This window comes from Ornithodoros turicata, chromosome 3 (genome assembly GCF_037126465.1).
Source record: "Ornithodoros turicata isolate Travis chromosome 3, ASM3712646v1, whole genome shotgun sequence".
Lineage (NCBI taxonomy): Eukaryota > Metazoa > Arthropoda > Arachnida > Ixodida > Argasidae > Ornithodoros > Ornithodoros turicata.
The window spans coordinates 107941953-107966376 of NC_088203.1; the positions used below are offsets into that span (position 1 = coordinate 107941953).

At 45.7% G+C, this 24424-nt stretch overlaps 3 protein-coding genes across 5 annotated transcripts in view; 2 read left to right on the plus strand and 1 right to left on the minus strand.

Moving 5' to 3' along the window:
- LOC135389160 (ras GTPase-activating protein 1-like) overlaps positions 1–9622 on the plus strand; it is a 13213-nt gene extending 3591 nt beyond the window's left edge. The window contains exons 6-24 of one of the 2 annotated variants that reach the window (XM_064619201.1): positions 1425–1569; positions 1630–1705; positions 1794–1917; positions 1972–2054; positions 2105–2178; positions 2240–2327; positions 2383–2460; positions 2512–2669; positions 3082–3158; positions 3222–3394; positions 5523–5682; positions 5740–5882; positions 5949–6064; positions 6123–6209; positions 6264–6331; positions 6383–6471; positions 6525–6602; positions 6664–6786; positions 7407–9622. In XM_064619201.1, the coding sequence (XP_064475271.1) occupies positions 1425–1569; positions 1630–1705; positions 1794–1917; positions 1972–2054; positions 2105–2178; positions 2240–2327; positions 2383–2460; positions 2512–2669; positions 3082–3158; positions 3222–3394; positions 5523–5682; positions 5740–5882; positions 5949–6064; positions 6123–6209; positions 6264–6331; positions 6383–6471; positions 6525–6602; positions 6664–6786; positions 7407–7484 (2018 nt within the window). In that variant the 3' untranslated portion in view covers positions 7485–9622. The remainder of the gene's footprint in view (positions 1–1424; positions 1570–1629; positions 1706–1793; positions 1918–1971; positions 2055–2104; positions 2179–2239; positions 2328–2382; positions 2461–2511; positions 2670–3081; positions 3159–3221; positions 3395–5522; positions 5683–5739; positions 5883–5948; positions 6065–6122; positions 6210–6263; positions 6332–6382; positions 6472–6524; positions 6603–6663; positions 6787–7406) is intronic. The other variant, XM_064619202.1, reaches the window with a different exon arrangement.
- Positions 9093–13491, minus strand: LOC135389161 (BOS complex subunit NCLN-like). 2 transcript variants are annotated; one of them, XM_064619203.1, is made up of 14 exons: positions 13206–13491; positions 12823–13013; positions 12626–12770; positions 12478–12572; positions 12339–12422; positions 12168–12271; positions 12013–12101; positions 11762–11886; positions 11512–11705; positions 10125–10236; positions 9915–10072; positions 9805–9858; positions 9674–9752; positions 9093–9621 (listed from the first exon to the last, which is right to left on the minus strand). In XM_064619203.1, the coding sequence occupies exons 1-14, from the start codon at positions 13378–13380 to the stop codon at positions 9553–9555; spliced, it is 1674 nt and encodes a 557-aa protein (XP_064475273.1). In that variant the 5' UTR covers positions 13381–13491; the 3' UTR covers positions 9093–9552. The 2 variants fall into 2 exon arrangements, with proteins under 2 accessions (XP_064475273.1, XP_064475274.1); XM_064619204.1 differs by lacking the exon at positions 13206–13491 and adding an exon at positions 13117–13200.
- The window catches only part of LOC135389164 (coiled-coil domain-containing protein 124-like), a 25257-nt gene continuing 14297 nt past the window's right edge, over positions 13465–24424 (plus strand). The window contains exon 1 of the mRNA XM_064619208.1: positions 13465–13533. Coding sequence (XP_064475278.1) covers positions 13480–13533 — 54 coding nt within the window. The 5' untranslated portion in view covers positions 13465–13479. The remainder of the gene's footprint in view (positions 13534–24424) is intronic.

Consider the following 24424-nt stretch of genomic DNA (forward strand, 5'->3'; position numbering starts at 1 on the left):
ATGTGCAAGAAACATAACACGCGGCCATTGGGGTCAAGTGCCGAGCCGAGCCAAGCTAATCCAACTCAAGTCGGGCGAGTAGTCACGTGCGAGGGAGTTTCCTCTTCTCTCCGGCTGTACCCGAGAGGGCGTGGAACGAGGCGGATGATGGATGTCGATGCAGCACGAGTTGGCAACGACAATGAGACACACTATAGAGCGAATAGAGTGGGAGTACTTTAGGCGAGAGTCTGTCACCGCCGCAATATGCAACGACCACCCTCGTCAACAACCTGAAGCGGCTCTCTACGGGGAGTTTCGAAAGTTGAATGAATCCAAGAAAGGACGGGGGAAACTTGACCATTTCGTGAGAAAAGGAGTTCTGCCACGTGCACGGAAAGAAGCTGTAGACACGAAAATCGACCGAATGGTTGCTTTAGACTTTGAACCGTACGGCATCGTCAAAGACCGCGGCTTTAAAGGGCTTATGACACAAGAAGTATGGTACGAAGCGAACTGGAAATTGCTTTGCAACGTGGGCTGGAGGCAATGTCACTCACTTCCGATATGTGGACATCATGCAGCCTCACGTGTCACTTTGTTGACGAGGACTTAAGAGATACAACCTGGATACAGTTAGTTTTTCCAGACGGCACACGGCAGCTCAAATAGCGTCCACCCTCCAAGACACTGTAGATGGCTGGAAGATACCGCTCGATGAGTTCCCCATTTTTATTGTGACCGACAATGCTAGAAACTTGAGAGCGGCTGCTCGCGGGTTACCGTGGACTGAAAGAGCGTGCTTTGTTCACTCTCTGCAGTTGTCAATTGATGGTGCAAAAAGTGGCTCATGTATGGCTGAAGCACTGATCCATGCAAGTGGTGGGAAGAAGTTGGTCAGCACAGATTTCCTTCTGTAGCAAAATTGGCATCCCTGCCACAATAGCCTCAAGTGAAAGGGCCTTTTGAATAGCTGCAAGTGTGGCCACACCACGTCGAGCTTTGTTGCTTCCTGAACATGTGAGGCATGACAACCTCTAGCCACTATAGGATGAGTAAAGAACAGCTGTATAGAAGAACTCTTGCACTGTACTATTCGGAATTATGGAATTATTCCAATTCCTAGCCTCACTATTCGTATTCGATTCGCAGTGAATTTCAACTATTCGGAAAATATTTGCAGTGAGTTTAAATTATTCGATAATTATGCGCATTCCAAACTTTGGTATTTGCACAGCCCTGCATATTACACATTTTTTTTTTGTTTTCTCATCATGTTTTTATTGCTAAACTAGGGGTGCGCAAAATATGTAAGTAAATACGGTATTCACATGGAACCCACAGTCATTATACAAGCTTTTCGGCCAAAGTGATACCAAAGTGTACTGGTACAACGGATGGCATGAAATAAGTGTACATTTTAATTGGCTTCATTTTGCTCGTAGTGGGTCCTGGTAGTTTTCTCGTGAGGCCCAGTGACAACTCCCCGGGAAACTTTTCCCTCTTCTTCCACATCAACAACACCATTCAACGGTTCCGCATAGAACGGAAGGGCAATCGTTTCTGCATGGGTGGCAGAACCTTTGACAGGTGAATCCATGTTTCATATAATGTGTGGTAATCCACAAAATACGCTCACACACGTTTCAGCCTCGAGGCTGTTGTCAGCAGGTACAAGGTGGAACAGATCGTTGAAGGTCACGTATTGGGTGATCCTGTTCTGAAGGTAATGAAATTTCATCACTCGATCCGAGCACAGCACCAAGGTGTTTTCATCTTGTGTGTGGCTTATGAGATGTGTCCAATAAATGCAGGCACCATTCAAGGCCCCGGCGGATGAGCACAAGTCGCGCGACATCTACACAACTCTACGGGAGAGTCGGGAAACAGCAAAGAAGAACAAAGCCATTCGCATGATTGGATATCTTCACAAAAAAAGTAGTACAGTTGGTGATATCTTGATGCACTGATTGATCTTGAGATGTCCAACAGGCATGGGGAACAAGAAATGGAAGAACCTCTACTTTGTTCTTAATGCTAAGGACCTTCACTTATACTTTTTTGATAACCCCAGGGTAAGGTAATCCAGATGAAAAGCTCGTATCTTAATTTTTTTTATTTACAGAGGACCAAACCAAAAGGATTAATTGACCTCAGTTACTCCTATCTTTATATGGTTCATGACAGCCTCTTTGAAAGGTACAAGAACCTTGCCGGTACAACCATCCATGAACCAACCACGAAGCATTAATTCTTTCAGACCCAATTGTTTCCAGCTGGTTGAAAGAGCCCTGCCCTGCCTCAGTACAGTATACTATCTCTGTGCCAGTTCTCCTGATCAAGTTGAGGTGATTAATTGCGCAAAACAGTGCCTGTGTGACAGGATATATATATGTATAACAGGAATGGGTGACAGCATTGAAGCCATTGTGCATTCCACAAGCAACGCGAAATGCTGGTCATGAAGCGAATGTGTCTCAGGTGAGGTTCCGTTGTAGGAAGAAATGAAGAAATGAATATCCTATGTTTCAGGTGCGCTCCCTGAGCTTAACGCTGCTGGAGGCACACAGACTACCAGTGAGATTGGCACCACATCCCTTCTGCATTATATCCCTGAACCAAGTAAAGGTGGCACGTACTCAAGTGAAATGCCCACCAGACCCTATTTGGGAAGAAGACTTTCTGCTCGAGTAACTCAGCTCAAGTTGACGTTATTTAAAGGAGTATAGGGAAATATGCAATTCTAATAGGACTACGTAAGAGATAACACGCTGTTGGGTGAAGCCATTGAGTAAAGTATACACAAACGTCGTAAATTCCAAAAAATAAACTTTGCTCCTCTCATTATAGCAAATCTTGCAATTTCGCCGCTTTTTTTTCCAGTGGTTTGAGGCAGAACAAAAAAAAAACAGGGTCGATATGAGCAATTAAAGGAGCTGCAACCTAATTGGCTAACAATTGGTTTCATAAATTGCTACCTCGAAGAAATGCCTGTCGGGAGGCTAAAGAGCAAGATCATTCAGTCAGGGTTGCATCTAATTTACATGGTTGTAAGTTGCGATGACTTTGTGGAGCAATTTAATTTTTGTGTGTTGCTTACAGGGACCTGCCGTCTGATGTCACGTCTTTTACCATTACTCTTTTCACTAAAGGGAAAAGGTCAAAAGACATGGAAATGGGTGAGCATTGTTAAAAAACATTACTTGTCGCACGTGCTGAAGCACATCTATATGGATGTGCAGCGGAGGTTACTGTAGAGTTGAATAGCCTGACCAATTGCGAAGAAGTAGAGGAGTGGTTCTCCCTCGGTGGACTGACCCCTCCCATTCGTGAAGACTGGGGATCGCTCCGTATGCGGATACGCTACGTCAACGAGGTCATCATGCCGCTCGCAGAATACACGCCTTTCAAAGAGGTAATTTCACTGTATTTCCATGCAAGGCATAAACCCCCTTATGTAGGAAATGGGAATAGAAACAAACGAAAATCTCACAACATGTGTAACAGACATGGGAGCTGAAATCTCAATCACCCCCTTTCCACAACATACCCTTTCACACGTAAAGGCTAGCTGTAAAGGTTAGCACTCGGCCAGCAATCGAGGCATTTTCAACGACTGCCCTATTTCATGTGTCTCGACGGTTTTCAAGTTTGTATCTGGAGACACTACTAAATATCTTTTTTTTTTAAACTTTTAGTGTGCGTTCATTAGCACTTTTAATACAGTCATATCTGGCTTATATGTAACTCAGTTAATCAGAAAACTCGTCTGTGTGATGGGGGAACAATCTTCAGTTTGTTATTTGTATCTGTATTCTGATTTGCTTATATTGAAATATGTCAAACAGCCTCTGTCCTTATCCTCCTTATGCTGTTTGACCCACATTTTGGTCAGGGTTCAGCCACCAAAGACTGGTGTGGACAGATAACGTGATTGCTCCAAAGAAGTGCAGGTGTCTACTCGGCACACAACGTCTGTATGTGAGCGACAGCTATTCAAACCACGTGAAAGTATGTCTAGTGCTATGACTTTCTCAGATAACGTGCATTAGAAGACCATCATCTTTGCTTTTTCTGGAGAGAAACACTGAGCTTTCTGCCGTGGAAAATTAATATTTCCGAGAAGTGGGATTTACAAGTTCCTGGGTAAGAAAAAACGAGAAAAGAAAAAGTTGCAACAAAATTGCGTACGGACTCGTCCCACATGCTTTGCCAGCCTTTTGTAACTACTCAGAGTGCAAAGAAAATTTGTCACAACTCTGAAAATTTCTCTTTGGGCGTTCCTGTCGTTCTTTTTTTTTTTTTTGTCACAAAACGTTTAGCTGTATCAGTCTCATCAGGCATTGCAGTCGCAACTGATCAAGTTAACCGTTGAACCAGATGGATTGAAATCCTTAGATAATTATATAATGTATCTTATATTCCACGAGGGAAACAGCCGGTCCCGCGAGACACAATGGCCTATGCGCATGCACATGACCTTGAGGCGCCAGAGAGGATTATCTCCGTCTTCATTAGATGGCGCAGTATTGGGACGACAGAAGTGGGGACCACTGAGGAGACTCCAGACTGGTTTTGGCTCTTCATTCTATCCACGTGGATTTGTTTTGACACTCTCCGAGCATGGTTCTCTAGAGACCCACTAGGATATGACGCGTACGTGAAAAAAGTCGATTCCACGAAATTTCACACAACTGCAAAAAGCTAGGGACTCTGAATGTGTGTATGAGTGAGAAAACATGCAAGAGTGAAAGCGGGACGAGTGAGAGAGTGGTTGGAAGTTGCTGGGGAGCTTAGCTCAATTGGTAAGAGCCCTGAGTCCAGAAGATATGGGTTTGAGTCCTACAGCTGGCTAACCTTTTCAGTGACTTCCTTCTTTCATCGCTAGGGGTTCTAGTCTGGATGGAGTAATAAATGAGTTTAAGAAAGCCCACACTTGATTCACTCATCTAGAAACTCAGTATCTGGGCAATGGAGTGCGAGTACTGGTCCGTCCGCATAAGCGAGACATGACTGAGGTACGTTATACGTAGTATTTTTCCATAGAATTGCTCATTGCATGGCAACACCGGAAACAGATGGAACAGTGTTTTTGAAACGAAAAGGAAGCAAATATTGCTTTGGAGACGGGAGCTGGTGCCAAAGTAGCTTGGACACAAAAATGGAAAAAGTGAAAATTTTTATGTACCAGAAACATAAGAGGGTTGAAGATTGGGCTGGTTGGTGCGACATGAGATAACGCAGTAGCGCCGAACAATATACAAGAACGCTTAAGTGATGAGGACCAGCACTAACTTCCAACTCATTTAAGCATTAGGGAAAACATTCTCCAGTTATGCACGTGGCGCCACTTAAGGCATCAGTGTTCCTCATCACATGGTCATCCTCGTATATTCTTCTGTGCTACTTGAGAAACACAAGTGGTATTATTTTCTGCAACAGACCCTAATCTTTATAGACTCGAAAGTGCAGACACAGACGTCTCTGTGTGTGCACTTTGGAGTCTAGACGTGTTGAACACCATAGTGCCACACTACTTTCAGTTGATAGTGGAAGAGGAGTTGCAACTAGTGAGCATGTTAGCCGACCTCTGCCACAAAGATCGGGGTCCACTGGCAAACGCGTTGCTGCGTGTTTTTCGTTTTGAGCGCAAGGAAGCTCTGTTACTCAAGAAAATGAATCAACAAGAAGTGGATAAGGAAGGTAAGCAGGAACTTGAAGAGCAAGGAAGCAAGCACGCAACCGTCTTTGTGTGTTCAGAGGAGACGACCACACTGTTCCGAACAGCATCCCTCACCACTACCCTCATGGATCAGTACATGCGGTCCTCAGGCCATGGATTTCTCCACAACTCTGTCCAGGACTCCATATTGAAGGTGATGGACAGCCGCCAATCGTGCGAGGTGAGAATGCAATTTATTATTCTTTTTGCGTCATTTCACTTACTAACAGATTTGACACACTTGCAGCTGAATCCTAGTAAATTAGAGAGTCCTTCGGAAGCATGTGCCAATGCAGAGCATATCCTCTACGTTCTGGACGACATTGTGGAATCTATTTTTATGTCCGTAGAACACTGCCCACTGTAAGCCTTCGTAGAGTGGTTAGGACAAAAATTAGCTCACTCTTTCTTTCTTTTTTAGGACTCTACGATACATCTGTAATTGCTTACAGAAGAGCGTATCGGCTAAGTGGCCAAATGACATTCTAGTCAAGACGAGGGTTGTCAGGTACGTGCTTTCATGAACGAGAGCGAGTTTTTTTAGGTTGTTTTCTCTCAACAGCGGATTTATCTTCCTGAGGTTGCTCTGCCCTGCCATATTGAATCCAAGGCAGTTCAACCTCATAACAGGTAAGACATTTTGTGCAAGTTAAACACAGTGTTAAAGACAGTGCTTTCCAGACACACCCTCCGAAATAGCGTCTCGGAGTTTGATTCTTGTGGCCAAGTGTTTGCAGAATCTCGCCAATTTGGTGGAATTTGGGTCTAAGGTAAGGCTCATTTTAGATGTCCATTTGATTTGATTTGATTTCATTTGTCTCAGGAGCCCTGGATGGAAGTAGTCAACCCATTTATACTGAAAAACAAAAATCGCATGATAAGATTTTTAGATCAACTTTCGGTAAGCATTTCCTTTAGCTCTTCTTTGTTCATTTTCAGAGAGAAATGAGTTTCTCTTTCAGAGTGTCTCTGAAAAACCAGAACCAGATGAAGCCATTTCTGGTGACCCTGCACGAGACCTTGCCATGTTACACCACATCTGCTCTGTACACAAGGACCACTTGCTCATCCACAGCAACGAAAAGGTTATTTTCTCTAAAAGTATTTCCTATCAATTTGAGGTTTAAATATTACGAGTCCCATATGAGGCCACCCTACCTGACACTCAGAAACAACAATGAATGGCTGGCATTGAATTTGGGTAAAGGCTTTGTGGAAATGCACTAGGAATGGCTGGATGAAAAGAAGCAATAGGTGACTCAGTTCCCTGAACGCAACATTAAAGTATGAGAAGCGCAATATACGTCACTTGCTTGTCCTGGCAAACACATGTAACAAGAGATTCATTTCATTGTGGTGTGGCAGTACTAGCGACCTTTTAAAGAATCTTGCGGTACATTAAAAACATGGTTGCTTCTGTCTCCTGAAAGGTTGTTTAAAGACCAGCCCTTGTGATTATACTTGTCTGCTTGTACCACTGCTGATACTTCATATGATCCACTTTGTGTGAGAGTGCACAATACATTTTTTTATTGCCACTGGTATGTTTTATTTCAGTAGCTGTAATGGTGTGAGAGGGTGGTTAGCATTTCTCAGTGCCTCTGTGGGTTTTGGGGTTTAACCCTAAAACAGAAGACTCTATTGATCTTCTATTGCCCTGTTTACCATTGCAGCATGTAAAAATTGAGCTCTTTTTGTTTTGCAGCCCACATTGAAGAAAGTGGTCACCGTAACAGACATGCTATCGAAGCACAAGCAACACTACCTGGATATGATAAGATAGCACAACCTCCACATATGTCATTCCAAAGCTTTTCTGCATTTCCAGTCGAAACGACTGGAAATGCAGTTCTGGTTCTGCATCGTGGCCACTTTCAAAAGTTTCTGCTCCGAGAGGGCCAGACTATAATTTTCTCGAGACTCGTAAATTGAAATGTGAAGCCACAACTAGATGTAAGATATGAAACTAAGAATCTCATTGTTTCAGTTATTGCGTGTTAAGTGTTACTCCTATCTTAACAGTCCCTCGCAAAAAATTGTGCCACTTATTACATTCTGCATGCAGCTACAATTTTTTTAGGTAGCGACTGGTCCTGACATTGTAGATGTTTGCAGACTGGTAACACTTCCTCGCACAAATGGCATTATTAGCGTAACGTTGTCAACCTCTCGCAGCTTTTTACAAGTTTTGACAAAAGTTGTGTGTAGAGTAATTATTGCAAAGTCTGGGGAAGAAAAGTGGGAACACAGAAGCCAAACAAATAAGTACAAACAAGTGCCACATATTGGTTGCACCTCTTTCGAAGTCTGCCCTAGAGTACTGTAGTTCAAGAGCTCTAAGAAAGTGTCCTGTGATAGTGCTACACACAATTTTTATTTTATTTTTTGTTTTTGAATAAATGTACACATTTCTATATTCTGTACTGAATTGCCCCTGCTAGCACGTTAAGTGCTCGCTGGTTGTTGCACGCAGGTTTGTGAGCTCACAGTGGAGTAGCTGCTCTGCATATTGTCCAAGGCATTGGAGGTGAAGCTGGAATAAAGCGTAGAATCCTCCTTTTGTTTCATAATTGTTCTGTCAGAGCTACCCTGGGGTAGTTGCTCTATTCATTGTTCAGCCATTACTATATGCACCAAGTTGTTCTCTGGATCTACCAGGCTACTTTGACTATGTCCGCGTGACGGTGCTTTGTAAGAATAAGAATGGGTAGATGCAAAAAGAAACTTTGTCACCACTCTGTTGAAGCTCTCTCGCATTAGGACACACGCTACTTTTCCAAATGACTATTTTATTTTGACCTACCGCAGGCACGGAAAATCAATCATGCTACGCGTGGAGCCGTACTTACTGTAATTCACCTTGTGTCTTAAACTATTCATTATTACACGAAGGCTGTCACCAACCCCCAGTCAGGTACCATAATGAAACCGCAAGTTGTACCTTGTGTAACCGTTGTTGCGAATAAAATGTCATTCGCAATGTATTCCACAAAACAATATGGAAGGAAAGTTCTGGCACTGTCGTAAAATCTACACCACTGCCGTGGACAGGGCCATAGCAGAGCCTACAGGAGCAATTCAGTACACCAATATGTGACACACAATTTTGAAACTTTTATGTCTTTCAACATTTCAGCCTGTCACAATGCGCTTACATATTACCTACAGCTATAAACCAATGCTGTGTACAGCACGCTAGTCACACGTCCAAAGCCCATAAAAATACTGTGCGTGGAAATCGTTTTCAATTTCATCAACTTGGTTGAAATCTGAGTGTTACAGTGTAAGACATGTTCAGTCCTGCAAACTAATTTTGGAGCTTATCAGATGCTACTGGTTTTGTACTTTTCCTCAATGCAGTAGGCTGGTCGTGTCAAAACATGATCCGAAATGTAACAAAAATCAATTTATTGGGGAGTCAAATACCAGGAATAGTTTAATTTTACCCAGGCCAGTTCTGTCCACTGATAATCATATCCCTACAGTCAACAATCGACTGGTTATGCCTCGTCCCAAATTTTCACCATACCCCCATCCTTTACATTCTGTTGGATGGAAACCTTTTTGCATGCACATGGCTAGAAGTTGTAATGTGGAAGAACCAGATCTGTTATTCAACTGCCATCTTTGTATCCGTATTCTTGTTTCTTTATGTGCAGATTTCAGATTGAAAACATGAATGGTGCTTGTAAATAAAAAAAAAAAAAAAAAAAAAGTTCACTTTAACTGCAAAGTGGGTGAGAGTGTAAAAAAGGGGCAAGCTAAAATGTGCAAGCATTGACATTTCTACGAGGTTAAAAAAAATTATTTTTGAGTGAACATCTCTTGACTCCATCAGGAACAGTAACTCTTTAGTTTGACTTTGTTTTCGTAGCTGGTTGAGAAAGGGCTCCAATAACCCTTTGCACATAATGGAAGTTCTGAAAGAGGAATTATTTGGCACATCTTTTTCTCTTTTTCGGTGTCACTTACCAAAACAAAGACATAGACGGTGCCAAGATAGGCAGCAATAAGTCCAGCTAGCAGAAGGTCAAAGACAGCTGGCTTCACACTAAAGGAGAGACCCATGTCATGAACCAAAGTGACCAAACAGACATCCTTACCTGTATGCATTCATAACTGTGAGTGACGTATCATAAAATGCCACCTCTGGGTCCCTAAAAACAGGAAGAGTTTAGGGAGAATACTTTGGGAGTTTAGGGAAGAGTCAGACCTCCTGTCCGGCGTGAAAGTGGACAGGCGTACTTCTTTCAAGTATTTTCCCATTGCTTGTTCTAATGTGGCCACCAATGTAGGGGACAACAGCTGCACGCTTCGAGGTTGGCTCGAGAGTAAGTTTAGCCAGTTATCCAGGTAGTCTGGCTGCAGAGCCTAAAACTGCTTGTAAGCCACCTGAATGCACAAGTTGTCTCTAGTAACTTACAAGACTGTCTCTCAGGACCTCTGTATTGTCCGTGATATTGTACAGTATCCGCACCAAGGCCTCGGCTATCACTTTGACGTTACGCGACAACTTGCTAAGCTCCACCTTCTCCCTGCATAAGAGAGTCCAGGGTTATAGCACGCTATGTTTGCCAACTTTGGCATCACCCGAAAATATGCACAAATTAAACAAAGGCACCGCAATAACTTTGGTAGCACTGACGGCGGAATTGTCATGGTTGCAGAGATGCACGTGTCACATATCTGCGCACAAAATTACGTTCTTGTCATTTTTAGTGCCAAACTAGTACTATTAGCACTAGCACAATTAGCTAAAATTGTGCAATCGCGCAAAATATGCGATTAAATACGGTACTGAAATTTTGAGTTTGGATCACGGAAAAACATTGGACACGGCCTTCCCCAAATTCAAACTATTTTACGGCGTGAGCTGTCCATGGGCGGGCTTCGAGAAATTGCTGTGGCTGTATCACAAAACCTTTGGTTTCTGTGATGCAAAACAAGTTAAAATAATCTAAAGCAAATAAAGGCAATTTTGATATGCTCAGAGATGGGTACATTGTTCCAGAAAGTGTCCCGAGCATTTCCAGTCCCACTTTTAGCAATATTTGTGTCCCGCTAATCCCAGCTTTACACATCACAAGGCAGTACTTGTCATTCTAAAGTGGTTTGACAGATATCTGAAATTTTCTGTAATTTTTTCTTTTAATTCTCAAAGATATCAATTTTGTTTCTCCTCACAGTCTGCCAGGAATTCCTTCGCTACAGTTTCTGCCTCATTCTCAGCAAGGTCCTGTTTGAACTCATCTTATCTGACAATGATTCGCACAGGTTCAATTATCTCTCGTGTGATTACTACTTTCATCATTACTTCTCCAGTACAGACCACATCCGTTGAGATGTGGGTCCGTAATGTCCGTAATGGGTTTAGTAGTGTGTGTTGGAGCTTAAGGTATTCCCTCCTGAGAACACAAGGGGATGGCTATCAACTACTTATATGTACTGCACGTTGTATGCGCTTCAATACAAATGTTGGATGTAAGCGTCTGTCCTCTCCATAAGTTATGCGCTACAGAACGCATCATGACCAAGTTTAGACCTTGTTAAAAAGTATTACTGCCTTCACAATAATATAATTAGAGCCTCAAGTTTTCGGGAAATATGTGTGCACTAAATTTATGCGAATTCGGGTGAAAAAACAGCTGGTATGCTAAATTCGGGTTACTCAAACTAACTGTAGTGATTTGGTACAAACGGTGATGCAACTGCATTTGCTGGCAAAAAGCAAGTTAATGCATTCCTACAGACATCCCAGTGAGTTGGTCCTTCAATTCGGGTACAACCCTCATTTTTTAAGAAGATATTACCGTGTGTCAAAGACAGAAGCCCGGCTGAGTGCTCTGTGGGTAGGCAGGTGAGAGAGAGTGAACGCCGGCAGACGACGCATACTAAAACGTTCATGTTCCCAGGCCAGTGTCTCGTCCGCTAAGTTGATCTTCTTGTGTACCAAAGACACTTCCAACTGGCCAGGGTACAATTCTTTGGCCACTCTCTGCAGCTCCTATTTCCAAACAAGGGATGTACAACATTCAAAGGGATGGAGGAAGATATACTTACAGCCAGAAGCATGCCAGTTGTAGTTCCATCCTTAGGAGGCTTGGAAACATGGAAGTAGAGTCCATCGTCAGCTCCTACTGAGTCCAGGCACATTGTGAATAGTGATTCTGGCAAGAGGCTGCCCTCTGCTCGAAAGAATGGGTTTCTCAGCAATTTTTTTGCCACTCTGTGCAAAGATATGGTTTTTGTACAAGACCTAAGAAGCTGCGTGACAATTAATAGCGAAGCAACAAAATCAAGGTTGTAACAACCTGAACTATCAATGTTGTCTTCGATCCATTTCTTGGTCCCATGATAGTTGAACTTGCCACCAGCCGACAAGAGGAATATCAGGTTGAACCTGAAATAAATAATGGCCACAGTATAAAATGAAAGTCCAGAGTAAAATCATCCAGAGTCTCCTCACTGTGGATGTGTTCTTGAACTTGTGTACAGCCTCGACAATAAACGTGCCAGCTCCAAGAGTGCCACAACTCCACTGCCATTCGAATCTGCTCCAAATGACAATGCCTGGAGAAAGAGCATTTTCACTCCATGCATTGTGACTAGGCAATAATTAGTGAGGTTTCGTACTTACGGGAGATATCCCGTAAGCGTCGTAGTGGGCAACAATGACACCAGTGGGAAGATGCTCTTCGACTCCAAAGCCTGAAAGCTTACCCTTCAAAACGGGGGAAACAAGGATTAGAATGTCCTAGAAGTAACTCGTGTGGTACCTGTATGCTTGTAAGGTGTAGCTGGGTCATAGCTTTTGTCTGACCTCCCGACACAACAAGCTGGAAGCCACTGGCTCTCAGCATATGCCACATCTCTGTAAAAATCTCTTAGGTTTTTAACTGGACAGGCAATGCATGTACAGCTAACCTTCAGCTACACTGGCTGTCTGGCCACTGTGGGATGCCTTCTCCACACTGGTGTACATCTCCCTCAGCTCAGGTGTCTCATGCGCAAAGTACACAGGCATGGGCACGGCTTCCTCTTGTAAAATATGTTCCAGCTCCATGAGATGCTGCAGAAAACTTTCTTTAGCCAAAAGATGTGAAATCATACCAGGACTACACCTGTTGCCTGTCAGGTGGAACGCTGCTCAGGTTTGTGGGCAACAGCACCAGCAGCCCAGCTGCTCCCTGCTGAATGATCTCACTGAACTGCCCGTGGGTCAGTTCTTCGAGCCGTGCTATGACCACTTTCCTCGTATACGCAGAAGACTGCAACGTCCGTGCTTCGGTGTTAACAATGGAGCTTCTACAACCTACAAGCCAATAATTTTCATCACAATCAACAACGGTAGGAAGGCACGAAATTTGTGCAAAACATGCACCACTTAGGTGTACATACAAAGCACAGAAACCAACCGAGGTGGACTGCGTTATAACTTCCTGCACACATATTCAAGTGCTTCATTTCTCAAGCATCAACTGAGACAAAGTCTTTATCCCCCTACCATGTGGAGTCCCCTGCAGGTCATACTGCTGCATGCGGTAAACTGTGAATTCGTGAGATCCTAAAACCGGGGTCACCGGCGAGATGGCGATCAAAAGTGGCAGAAACACTATCACATAGATTGGTAAATTTCCTCTTAGAAACTCCAAAAATCCTTCTGCGCCGTCTATGTACATTTTAAATGCTTTTTTGGCCGCTCTACAAGTTCGCACTCCGATGCACTGATGCCCTTGTTGTTGCTGCACGCCGACGGCTGACCTCGATTGCGCTTCCTAATGAGAGCCTCTATCCACGCGTCGACATTGACCACGACCAGTTCAGGTGTTCAGGTACGCATAATCTCTTTTAAATCAGGGCAGTATCCTGTGATATCACATGCAAAAGTAAAAAGAAAAAGAACAAAAAACAAAGGACATTAACGTGGTGCAGTAAAGTAGAGTGCACCTAAAATCCCTTTTAATGCATACAGGGCAGACTTCCGGGTGGAGTCATAGTAGCCTAGTAGCCCGACGTAGTCATAGGTGCAAAAAAGTGCAAAATGAGAAAAAGAAAATACCGTAAACAGGGTAATCTAATCAAACGAACGAAAAACCGAGACACGGGACACGTAGGCAAAGACGTGTTCGTCTACGTGTCCCGTATCTCTGAGTTTTTCGTTCTTTTAATCTTTATGGAACCACGCCCCAGTTAGTCTGCAGTCTCCAACGTCTCCCTTTTGTCCACTTTGCTGTTCCCATTTTGCTGTTCAGGTTCAGGTTCAGGTTCACCTCATCCCTTTCGACACAGGGCAGGCACCTTGAGGTGTCACAGGCCTTGAGCATTGAGGTGCCACAGCATTCCCGCCGCCAGAGGTCTGAACCTCGCCGCCGCCGCCGTGCCAAAACTGTCGGCGCGCCGCCGCCGATGTTGAAAAATAGGCGGGACTGTATACAGTCGAACCTCGATATAACGAAACCCACGGGGACTGCAATTTCTTTCGTTGTATCGAACATTTCGTTGTACCGAATTGAAGGTCACGGATCGCGACCTTTGCGAGGGTGCGCGCTGTAGATAAGCGTCGATAACTCCCGCGATGATGCGGAAATGTTTTTCGTGAAAAATGACAACTACAAATACAGCGCCAAGGTGCACCTACGGCATTTTATTCTTGCGTGAAATAGCCGGTTATACGCGTCTGCGTCGTGCCTAGAAGACGCTGTGTCACGCATTGTTCGTACGCCGCCGAAGCCTCCGCAGCTTTCTCCATATCGTGTTGCGATCTCCCGCAAACCTTCTACGTCTATGACAGTGCGTTTTCCGTAAGGCTCTCCGTTGCTACGGCATGTTTGTCCCCGTCAAGAAAATCATCTAGGCTGATTTCGTCATTTACGCCGCCACGCGAACGAAGCGTTTCCCACGCGCGCGATGGCGCCTTGCGTCTCGTGCTCTTTTTAGTTGGCTGCAACCGGACAGTTCAAAACAAGCGCGAAAAGGAGAAGCCTCGGAAGAAAATCCCTAACCTTCCAATGACTCAGACTTCCTTTTGTAGGCACCAGATTCCTCCCGACCATAATCGCGCGTGCCATCTTTCGCCGCGGGAACAGGACGCAGCTCGCGCCCTTTGTTTTCATGACCCTAAAGTCGGCTTTGGGGTCATAAACCTTATCTCATTCTTTCGTTGTATCGAGGCGGCGGCTAAAAAGTGTTTCGTTGTAGCGGGAGTTAAAATACATTGATCTCTATGGCCATCTGCCGGGGAATCCAAATTATTTCGCTCTATCGCGAATTTCGTTGTATCGCGTTTCGTTGTAACGAGGTTTGACTGTAATGTGCCCATTTTTATAAAAAAGCTCCTATAGCTAATCTTTTTTTTTTTTCTGCATCTTAGGTCCCAGGCTCCATTTGTGGTGTTTTTAGCAGTAAGAATTTCATCAGTAATATGCTGTTTATGCTTTACGGATTCGTTTCACAGTCGACTCTGGAGGCACAACTCCAGGCAAACTTGTCATTCAATTCCTGCAGGTTGTTTGCCGGCCATCCACCAAACTGGTCATTTTCCATATACAGGGTGTTTTGTTTTTTATTCGTTACAGAATTTTTGTTAAAAAAAAACTAGCCGAACAAAATAGATGCCGTTTTTTAGTTGGTCAGGCGAATATTTTCTCGAAGAAAGTATGCAACTACAAGATTATCAATTACCTAAAATTCATTATTTCTTTAATTAGGGGATTTCGCGCAAAAACGATATAGCAGAACGGAAGATATTCCTCGTTGAAAGCGATTCCATGTTTAAGAAATCCTTAATTGCACACATGTATTGAAATATCCGACGCTGAATGTCGCTATGCCAATGAGCCGAAACAAGAAATACGCAATTTCCGAGCGCAGAAATGACGCGAGCTTCGCCTTATCTGGGTTGGAAAGCGATCTATCTGGCCAACAGATTAGAGCCCACACCAATCAGCTCGATCGCTCCAAAGCACGTGGTCCTCTCACGTGGATTGCCTGTCGCTCTTTCTGCGCTCGAAAAGTGCGTAGCAAATAGTGCGTTTTGTATGTGCCGGCGAAAAGCATCCCGTCAGAGAGGGTGTTTTCAATCGCGGGATTGCGGGGCTGCGCGCGAACCCTCTCGCTCTGGACAAGCTTATGCTGTAAAACCCTTTTATTTCGCGAGCCCTTAATTTTCGCGAATTTTGCGAATCGAGAAAATTCGCGAACTTTTAAGGGCACGGTAAAATTTCATAGCAGAGAAGGAAGAGTTCGAGGAACTCGAGGAGCGCGCGAAATTTAGTGGTTGCGAATACATCCCTACCCGGTTCGTGAAAAGTTAGGGCTGCGAAATTACATATTTGTTCATGATAACTACAGCCTCTGCAAAAATACTATTCAATGACGTGGTGGGTGCGCTTTATGTCATATCGTTTTCTTACGTTTGCATATTTACATATATTTACTATACTTTGTCAAAAAGAGCCACTGGATCAGTGGACAGAGCTTTTACGCGTCGTCGTCCTGTGAATGTTCGGCACTCGCAATAACTGTTACGTGTGGTTACCATTAAAGGGATGGCTCGTAGTTCTGATTGTCTAGCTATGTTGTTTTCTCCAGCGATTAACGGGCGGTGTCGAAGTTCTTGGGCGACGACCTCCTTGAAGTGCTTTACTTCTCCTAATATTCATTTGTGTGTTCTGGTTTTCTTTCATAATACACGCTAATCCAGTGCTGATGTACTTGTTTGGCGCAAGGTACAACAAATACTGCCACCGTCTCGGTATTTATGATGGAGAAAATACTCCCGCTCTGAGGTGTCGGTGCGTCCCCGTCAAAGAAGAGAAGACATATTGACAGCCCACAGTGCCCACGCCGCTAAAACAGCATCGGCGCAACGCCGCTGCCGCCGCCGGTCCTTCAACGTGCTCTGCGCCGCCGACGCCACCATTCCTGGCGCCAAGTACTCGTCTCCAAACGCCGTGTTCTTGACATTGCACTGCGAACGGGGACGAGCACATCCTCACAGTTCTTGCGCGACGTCTAAGTGCAACCCCGTCATAGACACGAAGTGACATCACTCTCCAATCAATAGGAGCATCCAACCATTCCTGGCGCAAAGTACTCGTCTCTAAACGCCGTGTCAAGAACATTGCACTGCGAACGGGGACGAGCACATCCTCACATTTCCAAGTGCAACTCCGTCATTGACACGAAGTGACATCACACTCTCCAATCAATAGGAGCATCCAACCATTCCTGGCGCCAAGTACTCCTCTCCAAACGCCGTGTCAAGAACACTGCACTGCGAACGGGAACGAGAACATCTTCACAGTTCTTGCGCGAGGTCCAAGTGCAACCCCGTCATTGACACGAAGTGACATCACACTCGCCAATCAATAGGAGCATCCAACCATTCCTGGCGCCAAGTACTCCTCTCCAAACGCCGTGTCAAGAACACTGCACTGCGAACGGGAACGAGAACATCTTCACAGTTCTTGCGCGAGGTCCAAGTGCAACCCCGTCATTGACACGAAGTGACATCACACTCGCCAATCAATAGGAGCATCCAACCATTCCTGGCGCCAAGTACTCCTCTCCAAACGCCGTGTCAAGAACACTGCACTGCGAACGGGAACGAGAACATCTTCACAGTTCTTGCGCGAGGTCCAAGTGCAACCCCGTCATTGACACGAAGTGACATCACACTCGCCAATCAATAGGAGCATCCAACCATTCCTGGCGCCAAGTACTCCTCTCCAAACGCCGTGTCAAGAACACTGCACTGCGAACGGGAACGAGAACATCTTCACAGTTCTTGCGCGAGGTCCAAGTGCAACCCCGTCATTGACACGAAGTGACATCACACTCGCCAATCAATAGGAGCATCCAACCATTCCTGGCGCCAAGTACTCCTCTCCAAACGCCGTGTCAAGAACACTGCACTGCGAACGGGGACGAGCACATCCTCACATTTCTTGCGCGAGGTCCAAGTGCAACCCCGGGATTGACACGAAGTGAAGTCACACTCTCATATCAATACGAGCATCCAACCATTCCTGGCGCAAAGTACTCCTCTCCAAACGCCATGTCAAGAACATTGCACTGCGAACGGGGACAAGCACACCCTCACATTTCTTGCGCGAAGTCCAAGTGCAACCCTGGGATTGACACGAAGTGAAGTCACACTCTCCAACCAATAGGAGCATCCAACCATTCCTGGCGCCAAGTACTCCTCTCCAAACGCCGTGTCAAGAACACTGCACTGCGAACGGGGACGAGCACATCCTCACATTTCTTGCGCGGGGTCCAAGTGCAACCCCGGGATTGACACGAAGTGAAGTCACACTCTCATATCAATACGAGCATCCAACCATTCCTGGCGCAAAGTACTCCTCTCCAAACGCCGTGTCAAGAACATTGCACTGCGAACGGGGACAAGCACACCCTCACATTTCTTGCGCGAAGTCCAAGTGCAACCCTGGGATTGACACGAAGTGAAGTCACACTCTCCAACCAATAGGAGCATCCAACCATTCCTGGCGCCAAGTATTCCTCTCCAAACGCCGTGTCAAGAACACTGCACTGCGAACGGGGACGAGCACATCCTCACATTTCTTGCGCGAGGTCCAAGTGCAACCCCGGGATTGACACGAAGTGAAGTCACACTCTCGAACCAATAGGAACATCCAACCATTATTGGCGACAAGTACTACTCTCCAAACCCCGTGTCAAGAACATTGCACTGCGAACGGGGACGAGCACACCCTCACATTTCTCGCGCGAAATCCAAGTGCAACCCTGGGATTGACAGGAAGTGACGTCACACTCTCCAATCAATAGGAGCATCCAACCATTCCTGGCGCCAAGTACTCCTCTCCAAACGCCGTGTCAAGAACACTGCACTGCGAACGGGGACGAGCACATCCTCACAGTTCTTGCGCGAGGTCCAAGTGCAACCCAGTCATTGACACGAAGTGACATCACACTCTCCAATCAATAGGAGCATCCAACCATTCCTGGCGCAAAGTACTCGTCTCCAAACGCCGTGTCAAGAACATTGCACTGCGAACGAGGACGAGCACATCCTCACATTTCTTGCGCGAGGTCCAAGTGCAACCCCGGGATTGACAGGAAGTGACGTCACACTCTCCAATCAATAGGAGCATCCAACCATTCCTGGCGCCAAGTACTCCTCTCCAAACGCCGTGTCAAGAACACTGCACTGCGAACGGGGACGAGCACATCCTCACAGTTCTTGCGCGAGGTCCAAGTGCAACCCAGTCATTGACACGAAGTGACATCACACTCTCCAATCAATAGGAGCATCCAACCATTCCTGGCGCAAAGTACTCGTCTCCAAACGCCGTGTCAAGAACATTGCACTGCGAACGAGGACGAGCACATCCTCACATTTCTTGCGCGAGGTCCAAGTGCAACCCAGTCATTGACACGAAGTGACATCACACTCTCCAATCAATAGGAGCATCCAACCATTCCTGGCGCAAAGTACTCGTCTCCAAACGCCGTGTCAAGAACATTGCACTGCGAACGAGGACGAGCACATCCTCACATTTCTTGCGCGAGGTCCAAGTGCAACCCCGGGATTGACAGGAAGTGAAGTCACACGCTCCAATCAATAGGGGCATCCAACCATTCCTCGTGCCAAGTACCCGTCTCCAAACGCCGTGTCGAGAACATTGCACTGCGAACGGGGACGAGCACATCCTCACAGTTCTTGCGCGAGGTCCAAGTGCAACCCCGTCATTGACACGAAGTGACATCACACTCTCCAATCAATAGGAGCATCCAACCATTCCTGGCGCAAAGTACTCGTCTCGTTCGAACGCCGTGTCAAGAATATTGCACTGCGAACGGGGACGAGCACATCCTCACAGTTCTTGCGCGAGGTCCAAGTGCAACCCCGTCATTGACACGAAGTGACATCACACTCTCATATCAATACGAGCATCCAACCATTCCTGGCGCAAAGTACTCGTCTCCAAACGCCGTGTCAAGAACATTGCACTGCGAACGGGGACGAGCACATCCTCACAGTTCTTGCGCGAGGTCCAAGTGCAACCCCGGGACTGACACGGAGTGAAGTCACACTCTCCAACCAATAGGAGTATCCAACCATTCCTGGTGCCAAGTACTCGTCTCCAAACGCCGTGTCAAGAACATTGCACTGCGAACGGGGACGACCACATCCTCACATCTCTTGCGCGAGGTCCAAGTGCAACCCCGGGACTGACACGGACTGAAGTCACACTCTCCAACCAATAGGAGCATCCAACCATTCCTGGCGCAAAGTACTCGTCTCCAAACGCCGTGTCAAGAACATTGCACTGCGAACGGGGACGAGCACACCCTCACATTTCTTGCGCGAGGTTTAAGTGCAACCCCGGGACTGACACGGAGTGAAGTCACACTCTCCAACCAATAGGAGCATCCACCCATTCCTGGCGCAAAGTACTCGTCTCCAAACGCCGTGTCAAGAACATTGCACTGCGAACGGGGACGACTACATCCTCACATCTCTTGCGCGAGGTCCAAGTGCAACCCCGGGATTGACACGAAGTGAAGTCACACTCTCCAACCAATAGAAGCATCCAGCCAATCCTGGCGCCAGTACTCCTCTCCAAACGCCGTGTCAAGAACATTGCACTGCGAACGGGGACGAGCACATCCTCACAGTTCTTGCGCGAGGTCCAAGTGCAACCCCGTCATTGACACGAAGTGACATCACACTCTCCAATCAATAGGAGCATCCAACCATTCCTGGGGCAAAGTACTCGTCTCCAAACGCCGTGTCAAGAACATTGCACTGCGAACGGGGACGAGCACATCCTCACAGTTCTTGCGCGAGGTCCAAGTGCAACCCCGGGATTGACACGAAGTGAAGTCACACTCTCCAATCAATAGGAGCATCCAACCATTCCTCGCGCCAAATACCCGTCTCCAAACGCCGTGTCAAGAACATTGCACTGCGAACGGGGACGAGCACATCCTCACATTTCTAGCGCGACGTCGAAGTGCAACCCCGGATTTGACACGAAGTGAAGTCACACTCTCCAACCAATAGGAGCATCTAACCATTCCTGGCGCCAAATACTCCACTCCAAACGCCGTGTACAAAACGTATTGCACTGCGAACGGGGACGAGCACACCCTCACATTTCTTGCGCGAGGTCCAAGTGCAACCCCGCTATTGACACGAAGTGACATCACACTCTCCAATCAATAGGAGCATCCAACCATTCCTCGCGCCAAATACCCGTCTCCAAACGCCGTGTCAAGAACATTGCACTGCGAACGGGGACGAGCACATCCTCACAGTTCTTGCGCGAGGTCCAAGTGCAACCCAGTCATTGACACGGAGTGAAGTCACACTCTCCAACCAATAGGAGCATCCACCCATTCCTGGCGCCAAGTACTCCTCTCCAAACGCCGTGTCAAGAACATTGCACTGCGAACGGGGACGAGCACACCCTCACATTTCTTGCGCGAGGTTTAAGTGCAACTCCGGGACTGACACGGAGTGAAGTCACACTCTCCAACCAATAGGAGCATCCAACCATTCCTGGTGCAAAGTACTCGTCTCCAAACGCCGTGTCAAGAACATTGCACTGCGAACGGGGACGAGCACACCCTCACATTTCTTGCGCGAGGTTTAAGTGCAACCCCGGGACTGACACGGAGTGAAGTCACACTCTCCAACCAATAGAAGCATCCAGCCAATCCTGGCGCCAGTACTCCTTTCCAAACGCCGTGTCAAGAACATTGCACTGCGAACAGGGACGAGCACATCCTCACATTTCTTGCGCGAGGTTCAAGTACAACCCCGGGATTGACACGAAGTGAAGTCACACTCTCCAACCAATAGGAGCATCCAACCATTCCTGGCGCCAGGTACTCCTCTCCAAACGCCGTGTCAAGAACATTGCACTGCGAACGGGGACGAGCACATCCTCACATTTCTTGCGCGAGGTCCAAGTGCAACCCCGGGATTGACACGAAGTGACATCACACGCTCCAATCAATAGGAGCATCCAACCATTCCTCGTGCCAAGTACCCGTCTCCAAACGCCGTGTCAAGAACATTGCACTGCGAACGGGGACGAGCACATCCTCACATTTCTTGCGCGACGTCGAAGTGCAACCCCGGGATTGACACGAAGTGAAGTCACACTCTCCAACCAATAGGAGCATCTAACCATTCCTGGCGCCAAATACTCCACTCCAAACGCCGTGTACAAAACATATTGCACTGCGAACGGGGACGAGCACACCCTCACATTTCTTGCGCGAGGTCCAAGTGCAACCCCGGGATTGACACGAAGTGAAGTCACACTCTCCAACCAATAGAAGCATCCAACCATTCCTCACGTCCAGTATATTTAGTCTTTTGTGCATCATCCAATGCGATGCTACAACTCATTTTTACTTAAAGTGTTGCATATGAAAGCCTTCACTTTGTAACATTCATTTAGACCAGAAAGGGGCTAATTGTGTCGATTCATTTAGTGCTCACTATGCTCCCACAGAGTAAATTTAGTATATTTTGTGCATCGTCGTTTGCGATGCTACAACTCCTTTCTTCTTAAACTGTTACATATGAAAGACTGCACTCTGTAACATTCACTTAGTTCAGGAAGGGGCTAATTGTGTCGATTCATTTAGTGCTCACTGTGCTCCCACAGAATAAATTTTGTATTTTGTGCATCGTCGTTTGCGATGCAACAACTCATTTTTTCTTAAAGTGTGGCATATGAAAGCTTTCACTCTGTAATATTCATTTAATCCAGAAAGGGGCTAATTGTGTCGATTCATTTAGTGCTCACTATGCTCCCACAGAGTAAGTTTAGTATTCTGTGCACCGTCCTTTGCGAAGCTGCAACTCCATTTTTTTTCTCTTAAACTGATGCATATGAAAGCCTTCACTCTGTAACATTCATTTAGTCCAGAAAGGGGCTAATTGTGTCGATTCATTCAGTGCTCACTATGCTCCCACAGAGTAAGTTTAGTATTCTGTGCACCGTCCTTTGCGATGCTGCAACTCCTTTTTTTCTCTTAAACTGTTGCATATGAAAGCCTTCACTCTGTAACATTCATTTAGTCCAGAAAGGGGCTAATTGTGTCGATTCATTCAGTGCTCACTATGCTCCCACAGAGTAAATTTCGTATTCTGTGCACCGTCCTTTGCGATGCAACAACTCATTTTTTCTTAAAGTGTGGCATATGAAAGCTTTCACTCTGTAATATTCATTTAATCCAGAAAGGGGCTAATTGTGTCGATTCATTTAGTGCTCACTATGCTCCCACAGAGTAAGTTTAGTATTCTGTGCACCGTCCTTTGCGAAGCTGCAACTCCATTTTTTTTCTCTTAAACTGATGCATATGAAAGCCTTCACTCTGTAACATTGATTTAGTCCAGAAAGGGGCTAATTGTGTCGATTCATTCAGTGCTCACTATGCTCCCACAGAGTAAGTTTAGTATTCTGTGCACCGTCCTTTGCGATGCTGCAACTCCTTTTTTTCTCTTAAACTGTTGCATATGAAAGCCTTCACTCTGTAACATTCATTTAGTCCAGAAAGGGGCTAATTGTGTCGATTCATTCAGTGCTCACTATGCTCCCACAGAGTAAATTTCGTATTCTGTGCACCGTCCTTTGCGATGCAACAACTCATTTTTTCTTAAAGTGTGGCATATGAAAGCTTTCACTCTGTAATATTCATTTAATCCAGAAAGGGGCTAATTGTGTCGATTCATTTAGTGCTCACTATGCTCCCACAGAGTAAGTTTAGTATTCTGTGCACCGTCCTTTGCGAAGCTGCAACTCCATTTTTTTTCTCTTAAACTGATGCATATGAAAGCCTTCACTCTGTAACATTGATTTAGTCCAGAAAGGGGCTAATTGGGTCGATTCATTCAGTGCTCACTATGCTCCCACAGAGTAAGTTTAGTATTCTGTGCACCGTCCTTTGCGATGCTGCAACTCCTTTTTTTCTCTTAAACTGTTGCATATGAAAGCCTTCACTCTGTAACATTCATTTAGTCCAGAAAGGGGCTAATTGTGTCGATTCATTCAGTGCTCACTATGCTCCCACAGAGTAAATTTCGTATTCTGTGCACCGTCCTTTGCGATGCAACAACTCATTTTTTCTTAAAGTGTGGCATATGAAAGCTTTCACTCTGTAATATTCATTTAATCCAGAAAGGGGCTAATTGTGTCGATTCATTTAGTGCTCACTATGCTCCCACAGAGTAAGTTTAGTATTCTGTGCACCGTCCTTTGCGAAGCTGCAACTCCATTTTTTTTCTCTTAAACTGATGCATATGAAAGCCTTCACTCTGTAACATTCATTTAGTCCAGAAAGGGGCTAATTGTGTCGATTCATTTAGTGCTCACTATGCTCCCACAGAGTAAGTTTAGTATTTTGTGCACCGTCCTTTGCGATGCTGCAACTCCTTTTTTTCTCTTAAACTGTTGCATATGAAAGCCTTCACTCTGTAACATTCATTTAGTCCAGAAAGGGGCTAATTGTGTCGGTTCATTTAGTGCTCACTATGCTCCCACAGAGTAAGTTTAGTATTCTGTGCACCGTCCTTTGCGATGCAACAACTCATTTTTTCTTAAAGTGTGGCATATGAAAGCATTCACTCTGTAACATTCATTTAGTCCAGAAAGGGGCTAATTGGGTGGATTCATTCAGTCTCACTATGCTCCCACAGAGTAAGTTTAGTATTCT

Excerpts from the sequence above, each read along its gene's own strand:
- LOC135389161 (XM_064619203.1), bottom strand. The coding sequence starts at position 13,380 with ATGTACATAGACGGCGCAGAAGGATTTTTGGAGTTTCTAAGAGGAAAT. Across the intron at positions 12,102-12,167 it reads AGTTCAAGAACACATCCACA|GTTCAACCTGATATTCCTCT; the intron begins GTGAGGAGACTC and ends TATTTATTTCAG. Across the intron at positions 9,622-9,673 it reads CCGTCTATGTCTTTGTTTTG|AACTTCCATTATGTGCAAAG; the intron begins GTAAGTGACACC and ends TTCCTCTTTCAG.